General features: G+C 35.5%; 1 protein-coding gene across 7 annotated transcripts in view; it reads left to right on the forward strand.

Moving 5' to 3' along the window:
* The window catches only part of FUT8 (fucosyltransferase 8), a 429,531-nt gene that overhangs the window by 306,973 nt on the left and 110,148 nt on the right, over nucleotides 1-12,410 (forward strand). For all 7 annotated transcript variants that reach the window (XM_053602549.1, XM_053602551.1, XM_053602553.1 and 4 more), the window contains one exon: nucleotides 5,379-5,493. In XM_053602549.1, coding sequence (XP_053458524.1) covers nucleotides 5,379-5,493 — 115 coding nt within the window. The remainder of the gene's footprint in view (nucleotides 1-5,378; nucleotides 5,494-12,410) is intronic.

The following is a 12,410-nucleotide window of genomic DNA, read 5'->3' on the forward strand; positions in this document are numbered from 1 at the left end:
ACTTTGCTGGTGGTCCATTGTGGTGGTCAGTGTTGAGAAGAGGTCTAAGTATTTCCTGTAGATCTGGTGTCATTGTGGTGAATTTCCTCAATGTTTATATATCTGCAAAAGATTTGATTTCTCTATCAATTTTGAAGCTTAGTTTAGCGGGATACAAAATTTTGGGCTGAAAATTGTTTTTTTTTTAAGTATGTTGAAGGTTGGGCGGCATCTTTGGCTCAGTGGGTAGGGTGCCAGCCCCATATACTGAGGGTGGTGCATTCAAACCTGGTCGTGGCCAAACTGCAACAACAACAACAAAAATAGCTGGGCGTTGTGGCAGGCACCTGTAGTGCCAGTTATTCGGGATGCTGAGGCAAGAAAATCGCCTAAGCCTAGGAGTTAGAGGTTGCTGTGAGCTGTGATGCCACAGCACTCTACCAAGGGCGATAAAGTAAGACAGAGTCTATAACCTATCCTATAACCTAAAAAAAAAAAAAGGAATGTTGAAGGTTGATAACGGTTCTCTTCTGGCTTGTAAATTTTCAGTTAAAAAGTATGCTGTCATCCTAATGCCTCTGCCTCTGTCAGGTCAGTTGGTGCTTAACTCCTGGCTGCTTTCAGAATTTTTTCTTTCATCTGGACTTTGGACAGGTTCATTGCAGTGTGTCTTAGAGAAGCTCTGTTTGAGTTGAGATGACCCAGGGTTCGATATTTACCTTCCCTGGATTTGTATTTCCAAAATGCAAGAGCTGACCTTATGACAGGGTTTAGATTCACTGCCCACACACTAGATTTTTTAATATAATAGTCAAACCCAAGACAGCCAGATACTCTGCTTTTGGAACTCTTCTGTAATATTTGGTTTAAGGGTTGAGTCACTCAAAGCCCAAGGTTTCTGTAGGTTTTGAGTCATCATGTTTCCCAATGATGGGCCATAGCTGACACTTTCTGATTTCATTATCCTCAAATCTTGGGCCAAATAATAAATTTTATAGGTAACTTCCAAACATCACTGAATCAGCAAAGAACTAGTTTGAATTTAAGGTTATGTCCTGGACTTCATTATCTTCTTTACATGGTCTCTAACCAGGAAGCTAAGAAAAAAAAAAAAAAAAAAAAACAATTTAAAAGCCAAGGTTAGCCAGGTACAGTAGCTCATGCCTATAATCCCAGCACTATGGGAGGCCATGGTGGGAGAATTGCTTGAGCTCAGGAGTTCATGACTTGTCTGAGCGAGAGTGAGACCCCGATTCACCAAGAAAGAGCAAAACCCAGCCGGGTGCTGTGGCGAGCACCTATAATCCTAGTGATTTCCAGAGGCTGAGGTAGCAGGATGTCCACAGCTGCAGTTGCAGTAAGCTATGACACCATTGCATTCTGCTCAGGGCATAGGGTGGGACTCTGTCTCAACAACAAATGAATAAATAAATTAATTTTAGTGGACTGTGAAGTAACATATATAACTTATATACTGTAATCTGCAGTATCATAACAAATTAATGTACTCTTTTTTGTTCTGATTTAATCTTCTAGCTCCCTGGTTATTCTACTTTTTAGACAGAGACAGGATGAATGTGAATAATTAGTTGTGAAGACTCAGTACTCAAGTAACTCAGCAAAAACATTTAGTTTTATGTTTTTCTAACGTATTAAATAAAAATGGAGCACAGCTTTCATTCTATTGGTAAGGAATGTCTTGATTCCTATGACAAGAAGCTTAAGCAATGCTAATTTTTATATTTCAAACAATTTTCTCCTCCAAATTTGGTCTAATGCACTTTTTACCTGCTTAAGGGTATATGATGATTGTCACTGAAATGTAATGCTTTTTGTCTCCGTGTGTTTGTGCTCACACATGTTTATGTGTGTATGTGCAAATGTGCATATGTGTATATAGTGCATACACATGTTTAATTTAATGTAATGTCAAGCAGAACATATTGAATTTCCTTTTTTCCCTCGACAGGCATTTGATGATTATTTATCCTACTGTATGACATCTCCAGAAACAATACTGCTATTTAAAGTTGAGACTTGCAACAAGTTTTGTGATCATTCCTATTTGATAGGTAGGAAACAACAAATAACTACATTTGAATATGATGAAATATAAAGAATAATGAGTGTGATAAGGGTAACGGGAAAGAGACTTTTAAAACTGAAAAGATATTTTAAATAAACTTTCAGATGAGCCCTATAGCACTATGATAGTTAAAGACTTGTTTCCATGATCAAGTGACATTTTCGTACAGATGGTGACTTTCCCCTCAATAACTATAAGAAAATACTATGGTCTACACAGTAATCCATAGAAGACCTAGTTTTGTAATCTGAAAAAACTTGAAAGTTGAAACTTTGTGTAAGACTGTAGGTTAATTTCTTAAGGAGGCAGTAAATTATAGGTTTAGTTTTTGCAGCTATAATCTCTTTTGCATGAAAAAAACGTTTTGACTCTTAGGTGAAAGTAACAAGTATAAAAATAGATAATACCACACATACTAGAATTTTGCCCTGTTTGGGTGAAAATGGAAATAGCTAAGCTGTGTTCTGTGTAATATTGATCTGTTAAACAAACGCTTAAAATGTTTCACAAATGACCCTGTTGTTCAAAAGCATTTTTCAAAGCTATTCCACCATAATTTAGTATGAATATTCTAAACCGTGGCTAAGATTTTAAATTTTTATCTGTATGTTATTATTAGTTTTACCTTATTCGAAAGGACTATTATCAAATATTCTGTTAATCTTGTGTAGTTCTAATAGCTTTCTGTGATAGTAAATAATAAATTCCTGCCCTTTTTTTTTTTTTTTTTGTAATAAGAACAAGGAGTTAAAGAGACTAAGACTATGTCATATACTCCTAGTTGTTAAGGGCATATTTTAATCATCTGTTAAATGAGTCCTTCTTTAAAGGACTAAATGATCAATCTCCTTCTTCAGGATGTTACTGTGAACTGGGCTTTGAATCATTTTTATGATTGGTGTATAGTACCACATATTACTGTCATCCATACCTAATGAGTCCTTCCTTTTGGTTGTAGACTTAGTAGGTACTATTCAGACATAAGATAGAAGCTCTGAAGCAACTTTCTGAGGACTTCTAGCAGTAAAAAAATAGTGCCACCATAGATGATACTACTTTGTATTTATTATAACTAATCCCCTTATTAAAATCTATAAGGAGAATACTGTGATATTTATTTTAAGATGAAATAACTCAGAGATGTCAAAATAACTTTCCTAGAACTCAAAGCTAATGAGAGAGAGAGCCTAAATTGAGAAATAGGTCTGTCTCCAAAGCTTTTTCCTCTGAGATTCAGACTTTCTGATTTGGTTATTTACATTGAACAAAGTACACATCATTGTACACTGGACCTCCTATGTTGATATTCATTAGGGAAATGGTTACAAGCCTGGGCTTTAGAATCACATTGCTTGGTTTTCAAATCCCACTCTGACATTTCTGAGCTTTGTGACTATGAACAAATGTAATCTCTCAGTGCCTTTCATTCTAAAGAAATCTAGTTTATAAGGTAGTTGTGAGGATTAAATGAAATAATTTAAAGCACCTAGAATAAGTGTCTGGCCCAGGGTAAGAATTCAATACCTGTTACTGTTGTTGTTCTTTTTATTTAATATTATAGATCAGTTTTCTCTATGTATTTTGGAACTTCCAGCTAATGTTTTATGTTTTTAGTTAATACCATCATTATAGGGAGTTTCTAGAAGTATATGTGTGACATGTTTTATTTATATGTATGTATGTATGTATATACTTTTCTGACAAAAATAAATACATTTCTAACTTTATAATATTCACAAGCATATAATCCATCCATACTTTTAAACATGCCTTGAATAGAAGAAAAATTAATACAAAGTGTATTAACTAAGTGTAATTAGCACTGTTCCAAGTGCTAATTAAAAGATTTTTTTTAATAGGAGCAAAAAGATAATAAAATAAAGATGTAAACGATATTGTACACTAGAAGATGATAATTGCACAGAAAAAAATAGGCAGGGAAGGAGGAGAGGGAAAGCCAAAGGATGGGGTGGAGATACTGGATTGTTAAATAGGAGTGACATTTGAGTAAGCCAGGTAGATGGATATCTGAGAAAAGAGCATTCCATAGCAGGGAGGAGTAAATATCTGTGGCAACATTAGGGGTTAGCAACAAGACCAGTGTGGGTGAAATAGAACAATCAAGGTGGATGATGGTAAAAGGTGAGATGAGATCACAGAGGTAATGGTGGGCCACATAGTGTGGGGTCTTATAGGTCAAAGTAACTCTTTGGCTTTAACTCTGAGATGAAGAGCCAGTTCATTTTAAGAGTGAAGGAATATCATTATTTGACTGATGTTTTAACACTGTCTAGTAGATTGACAATATACCATAGACTTAGGCAAGGGTGGAAGCAGAGGACTTGTTAAGAGCTATTGTAATAATCAAGAGGAGAGAAAATGGTGACTTACCTGGTGGTGATAAATGGTCAAAAACTGTCTATGTGTTTGCTGACAGATTGGTGAGGGATGTTAGAGAGATAGGCTTGCTGTTTTTACTTTCATTTATTGTTAAGTTCGTGTCATAGCTTTTATTTAATGCAATTTAAATAAAACCATCTATACCAGCACTGAAGTTTTCTTCCTGTTTTACTGGGGATTTAGTTTGCTCTGCAGGAAATTCAGCATGTTTTAAATGAAATTATGATGCTACACAGAATAAGTACCTTAATAATCATTTTAAGTTTTTGACCAGGGAATCAGTAAATTATAGTCAAAGGGCCAAGTCTGGCTGACTGCCTATTTTTGTAAATAAAGTTTTATTGGAACACAGCCACACCTATTAATTTGCATGTTATCTATGACAGCTTTCCTGCTACAAAGACAACAGAGGCCCACAAATCCTAAACATATTTACTGTCTGGCCATTTAAAGAAAAAGTTTGCTGACCATTGGTTTAGGAGTCATGTCACATTTTTTTCTAACTAAGTATGAATTAAAAATTTAAGAGGAGACATGAAGTAATAGTAAAGAGAGCAAAGAGGTATTATTCAGTGACACCTTCTTCTTTCTTTTACATTTATCTACCTATTTCTTTGCTTTGTGTATTCACTTCTCACAGATTTCTGTAGTGCTTTGTGTAGGGAAACAAATGCAGCTGACAGGCCTGAAAAGAAAGTGTTTTCTCAGTAGTAAAAACTTACTATAGGAATGAATACCAGATGGTAGAGACTAATTTTTGAATATCACAGCCTTCATAGAAAATGAAAGATGAGTACCTGTATTAATGTGAACATCAGTCTTTATGAAGAATTTGAATCTCTTCTTAGGAGTTTTTATAATCTATTGAAGCAGTACAAACAACTTAGACCCCCAATGTTGTTTGCTTTTACAGGTCTATAATGACAGATCTATACTACCTCAGTCAGACAGACGGAGCAGGTGATTGGCGGGAAAAAGAGGCCAAAGATCTGACAGATCTCGTCCAGCGGAGGATAACATATCTTCAGGTAAGAAGATTAGGTTAAGGATAATTTGACTGAAAAAAAGAAGGAAAGTCATAATATAGTAAAAAGAATAATTTCTGTTAGTTTTTAGTCTTCCTAGCCATTGTCTGTTGAAAGTAATTACTCACTTTACATGTTTATTCGAAAGACATTATGTTATGCCTTGAGTGGAATTCAGAGAAGGCTAAAATAAAGGCTTTGCTCTAAAGAGATACACACACACACACACACACACACCTTACAGTGCAAAATGCAGGATGCTACATTTTATAGGAGGAAAATAGATGAAATGTTCATTGGAGTTTTGAGTAAGGAGACATCAGGGATAGTTTTGTGTACAATGTATTATTTGAACTGTATTGCAAAGGCTACAATGCATAGTTAGGTAAGATTTGGACACATGGAAATGGAGGACAAGAACATGCCAGCTGGTGGATATGATGTGAGCAATGGTTTATAGCTGAGAAAGAGCAGTATAGGAACTCCGATGAGAAATGGGGTAGTTTACTTTGTCTGGGGTTTTAGGTTATGTGAAAAGGGGGGTTGGAGAATAAACTACCTTGGGTTGGAGAGGTAGGTTTGAGAGCCAGATTCCAGAGGTTAGGCTTCATGGTATATAAGCAAAAAGTGGTCACTGAGAAATTTTAGTTATTTGTTTCATAAACATCATTAATAAAAAATAAAAAATAATTGGTTTTGGGCCCTATTAAATTAATTCTCCTAATTTTTTACATTCTTTTCTAGTATATACAGTCTTAAATATTTATAAGGACAGAATTTATTTATTTTTGAATTTTGTTTTCTATTTAATGTACCATAAGCATTTTCTATTTTAGAGTCACAACCTGCTTCTGAAAGGTTTTACACATAAGAGTGGTATGGTTAGAGTGGTGCTTTAGTGATATTAATCTGAAAGAAGTATTTTGGTTGAACTAGATTAGTATTTGAAGAGACTAGAAGGAGGGAGACCATTTAAGATAAAAGGACCTTAGTGCAGTTGAGAAGTACTAAAGAATATGGCAGTTTGCTTTGGAAGTGAAGAGACATATTTGTGAGAGCCTGGGAAGATAGAATTGATAGGCCTTTCCCAATAAGTTGAAAGAGCTGAAATGGTTGGGATAATGAATGAGGGCATCATTAGCTGACAGAGAACTGAGAGATAGAATTGTTTTCAGGGGAAAACAGTTTATTAGTAAAATTCTCCAAAACTCAAAAATGCTTAAGGTTGAAATGATTGTAGAACATCCTCCACTCCCATCCATTTTTTTCCCCCTTTTTTGAGACAGAGTCTCACTTGGTCACCCTTGGTAGAGTGCCGTGGCGTCTTATCTCACAGCAACCTCAAACTCTTGGGTTCAGATGATCCACTTGCCTCAGCCTCTTGAGTAGTTGGGACTACAGGCGCCTGCCACAATGCCTGGCTATTTTTTAGAGATGGGATCTCTCTCTGGCTTAGGCTTGTCTCAAACCCGTGAACTCAGGCAATCTACCTGCCTCGGCCTCCCAAGTGCTGAGGTTACAGGTGTGAACCACCGCGCCCAGCCTTCCCATCCTTTTCTAATGCTGTTGATCTCATACTTGCTGAGTATAATTACTCTGATTTTTCCTTAATATTAGAAAGTGTCTTATAAAAGCAAAATGACAACCAGTGGCATGCTTCTGTCTATTGAAAAGTATGCATTTCCAGGCAGCACCTGTGGCTCAGTGAGTAGGGCGCCGGCCCCATATGCCGAGGGTGGCGGGTTCAAAACCCAGCCCTGGCCAAACTGCAACAAAAAAATAGCTGGGCGTTGTGGCGGGCGCCTTTAGTCCCAGCTGCTCGGGAGGCTGAGGCAAGAGAATCGCGTAAGCCCAAGAGTTAGAGGTTGCTGTGAGCTGTGTGACGCCCCAGCACTCTACCCGAGGGCGGTACAGTGAGACTCTGTCTCTACAAAAAAAAAGAAAGAAAAGAAAAGTATGCATTTCCTACACTTAAATAGGAAAACATAGAAAATCAAATGTTTAATGAGATCATTAGAAACCAAACTGATCTTGGCTTGCTGTCTTGATTTCATACTCACATGGCTACTTGCTACCTACTTTAGTTTCTTTCTTTCTTTTTTTTTTTTTTTGAAACAGAATCTCACTTTGTCCCCCCTAGATAGAGTGCCATGATGCCACAGCTCACAGCATCTTAGGCTTAAGTGATGCTCTTGCCTCAGCTTCCCAAGTAGCTGGGGCTATAGGCACCCATCACAACGCCTGTCTATTTTTAAAGATGAGGTCTCCCTCTGGCTCAGGTTGGTCTTGAACTTGTGAGCTGAGGTGATCCACCCAACATGGACTGCCACAGTGCTTAGGATTACAGGCATGAGCCTCTGCATCTGGCCTAGTTTCTTTTCTCTTTTTTTTTCTCTTTGTTTTTAAGTGTCCAAGTACTTTCACCTTTACTGCTAATTTGGTCCTCTGTGTGCTGATTTTTGTGGTTCTGTATTGGAGAATTTGACTTGTAAATCATGCTAATGATTTAAAACTTTGGCTTTTGTAATCTTTCAAATTATAGCAAAACTTACCATTTTACTTGGATCTTAAATTCAGTTGCAAATTTTTCTATTTAACAAATTTTTACTTTCCTGTGGGGGAAAACTTGAGTTTTAATCTTCAAGGATATGAGGAAAATCTCAGTAGGAAAAATATATTTTGGGAAAACATTTTTCTTTAATATTTAATTTATTCATGGTTTCTGTTTCCATTTAGACTAAAAGTTCTTTGAATTTAGGAACTATATTTTTAAAATATTATTATTTTACTATTATTAAAAATACCACTCCCTCACTCTTCCTTTTCTCTGGATAGAGGTGAATAAAAGTCCATTCCATCATTCCAACAAAATTAAACATACATATTTGTCAACTTTTTTTTTTGCCAACTTTTTTTTATTATTATTAAATAATAGCTGTGTACATTAATGCGATCATGGGGCACCATACACTGGTTTTATAGACCATTTGGCACATTTTCATCACACTGGTTAACATAGCCTTCCTGGCATTTTCTTAGTTATTGTGTTAAGACATTTACATTCTACATTTACTAAGCACATGTACCCTTGTAAGATGCACTGAAGGTGTAATCCCACCAATCACCCTCCCTCTACCCCCCTCCCCCCTCCCTCCCTTCCCTAAACATACATATTTGTAAGGAATATTTTCTCTGACTAGAATTTTATGCCTCATACATTTTTAGGCAGAACTACTACTTAAAACCAAGAATCATTTGTCAAACATACTAATCAGGTTAACCAGGAGAGTTTAGCAACTTACATAGGTAAACTATGTCTATTTTTTTTTTTTTCAGTACAACTTTTCTTGGTAATCAGATCTATTTTAGTTCCCTTACCATTACTTTAAGTAAAATATTACTGCAAAAAGACTATTTAAGTACCTTAGATTCTGAAAGACTTCAATAGGACTTAGAAGATTGAATAGAACACTAGGAAATAAAGCTCTTTAAAAGAGTTAGGTAAAGAAAAAACGTCTTTAACTCTTGGCACCTATACTCAAAATAAAAATAAGCAGTTTATATAACACATTAATGGAAATTATAGAAGGCTTTTCTTATTTAGTCCATTAACCAGTTTTATTCAGAGTTGTGGGTTCCCGTGTACTGAATATTTATAAGATTGTTTTCATAGTTTAGTCACATAATTTTTTTTATCAACAAAGCAACCACTTCAGAAATTATACTGAAATTTACGTTGGGGTGCTTCTGACTCTTTTCTCTAACTTTTCATCCCATCTCAAAGCAATAAATATTATTTTATATTAATTTTTTTATTGTTCAGGTTAATTTGGGGGTACAAAGAATTAGGTTACAATGTTTGCATTTGTTAGGTAGAATCCCACTATAATAATGTCTCCCCCACCAAGAGTTGTGCCATACACCCTAATATTGTGCCCACTAAGTGGGAACATACCCATCCCCCTCCCTATAGCAATGAATATTTTAAGGAGTGATTTTGAGATAAGTTTATAATGTATTTTTTGTTCTGAGCCCCTGAACTTACTAGTAAATGCCTGAGTCAATTATAAATGATGTTTTCTGGTATTTTTCTGTTAATTGTGGTTACTATAAGAGAAGTTCATATGAATGAATTAATCTTAGTACTATGCTGAGAGATCTTAAAGGTACACTGGAGAAGTAAAAGATCATAATAACATGTCTGAGTAGGAAATAGTAGGAAAATTACATTAAAAGCAAATGTGTTTAATAATTTTAGGTCTGTTTGGCAGGATTTTATTTAAATACCTTACTTCTGATAATTTAGATAATTGCATAATTTACTTTCAGTGATTGGTTTGGTGACCACCAATTAAGTAATTAAAAACCTTTTCAGTTTTACTACATTTTTATTAGGACTAATGACATTTATTTTCAGTTATTATCACTAACAAAGATTGGTTAAACCCTGATTTGTTCACAGTAGAATGCAAGACCCAAAACAAAGAAAACAATATAGATTAATCTATGTCCTTTTAATCTAAGTTTGTCCTTTTACAATTCTCCAACATTTGAATTAAGCAAATGTCATTATCTCTGCGGAAAATTTTGTTTGACTTATAGTCACATAGTTCAGCTTTGTCAAGAGGTTTGGTCTTAATTTTAGGTTTTTCCCCTTCATTTATCCTATATATTGGTTTTACTTGGGAGGAGCAATTTTACAGGAGATGGTGGAAAATAAAAGACACTTTGGGCAACTAAAATTGAGTGAAACAACATCCATGGTTCTTGTAATTAAAAGTATTTTCTCTTTAGGGTTGATGGCCCTGTGGCATGGTTTATAAAGATTAAACTGATTAAAAGAGTATAAAAACTAAATTGAAGACAGCCCCAGGTATGCTGTTAGGATCAACCAAATCTCCTAAGATCTGTTTTTTACTGTATGTTTATCTAAAAAGTTCTTTACTCATAAAGCAAACATTTAATGTTGAGTTGTTTTAAATACCATTTCGTGCTAGTCTTTACTCCTGTATTAAATATAACAAATTGAAAAAATGCTATTATTTCTATTTTTCTGTTAATTGAGGTTCGTTTTAAAAACTGCACATTGCTGATATTTTCAAAATGAGACTCCATTACCATAAAGTAAGACATTTCCCTAGGCTCTTAAGTGATTTTACATGGAAGAGGTTCTCTTTAGAGAATATATGTTGTAGTTTCTTTTTCTTTTCTTTTCTTTTTTTTGTGAAGTCCCTTTTATAATTGTGTCCCACCCCCAAGAGATGTGCCATACACCATGACATTGAGCATTTTTCATAATTTTTTTGGCCATTAGACTATTTTCATTTTTTTTTTTTTTTAAGATGCACAAAGCTTTATTTTCATTTGGTCCAAGGCTTGGGAGAGGACTCCAGGGTGGTTAAAAAGTTGCCTTGTGGCTGGAAGGAGAGGTTCCAGCAGAAGCCCTGATACTTTGAAACGGGCTCCTCAGAGGTCACTGGTTTCTGCAGGCTCCTAGTTGTGCTTAAGAGTGAGCCTTTTGAAGAGATACTCGCCAAGCCCAGCCTGGGAGTCTGCCAGCCAGTGGAGGTTGGTCAGTTGGTTGCCCATCTTCTTGATGAATTTCACTTCCTCATCTTGGAAGTGACACTCCAGGAAGTCACAAGATGAGGGTCTGTGCAGGCAGGAACCAGGCCATGAAGATCCAAAGAGCCTGGTTGAGGTTCTTCTCCAAGGCCAACGTCACTTCCAGTGCATCCAGGGTTGTACCCCATTCGTCTTGAGATGGCTTCTGCACATCCTGGAAAAGAAGCAGTAGTAGTATTGATGATGAATATAATGTGCCTGAAGAAATGGCTTCTTTAATGTCATCAAAAGACACAAATAGCATTAAAAGCTACATTAAAGCCGTTTTCTTTGTCCATTGTCAACATGTCTAGTATAGTTACTGATTGGGACCATGGTGATCATAGGTAAAAGATAGCGGCTTGTAAAATTAATAGAAGACAATGCATTTGCCACCCAAAGCTCATGTTTGATGAAGTGTCACTAAATAGTACCTCAAGAAAATTTATGTGCAAAAGCTTTAAAAATAGATTAAATCATGCAAATTGTCATCAAGACTGTCAATTTCATATGGGCCAAGGGATTGAATTATCACCAATTCCAGGAATTCCTAAAAGTATTGATGATGACTATAGTGACATCATTTACTTTTCAGAAGTGAGATGGCTAAGTCAAGGTCAAATGTTGAAAAGATTTTATGATTTGTGACATGTTATCAAGTCATTTACGATATCAAAAACCAAATTCATGCCAGTAGTTGATAATGAAGACTGACTTACAGATTTAGCATTTTTAGTAGATTTAACTGCTCATTTAAATGAGTTAAACATTCAACTTCAAGGTGAATAACAGGTTATCGATACAATTAAACAGTCTGTCCAAGCATTCCAAATGAAACCGAAATTGTGGCAAGCTCAAATTAAGGCAAGCATTTTTATACATTTTGACACAAGGGCTAAACAGTCCTGTGAACAGTGAAAAATATGCAGCCTTGCTTTTTGATTTGATTCAAGAATTTGAAAACATTTCAAGATTTCTAGGAAAATAATATTTTGGTTTATCTGTGATTCCATTTTCATTTGACATAGGTTACCTGCCAATTTTCAAATGGAATGTACAGAGTTGCGATCTGACATTTAACTTAAAGAAAGATTTGTGTCTCTTGACTGAACTTTTATTGGGCCTGTCATCCCAGAGACAAATACTCCATGCTTCACAATCATGCCTTTTTCACATCTTTGCTTTTTGGCAGCACCTACATTTGCAAGTAGCTATTTTCAAGAATGAAGCACTTTAATGGTAAAAATTGAACCAAAATATCTGTTGAGAACTCGCTAAGAATTACCAGCTATTTTTATTGAATCAGATATTGATGC

Source organism: Nycticebus coucang, chromosome 9 (genome assembly GCF_027406575.1).
Source record: "Nycticebus coucang isolate mNycCou1 chromosome 9, mNycCou1.pri, whole genome shotgun sequence".
NCBI lineage: Eukaryota > Metazoa > Chordata > Mammalia > Primates > Lorisidae > Nycticebus > Nycticebus coucang.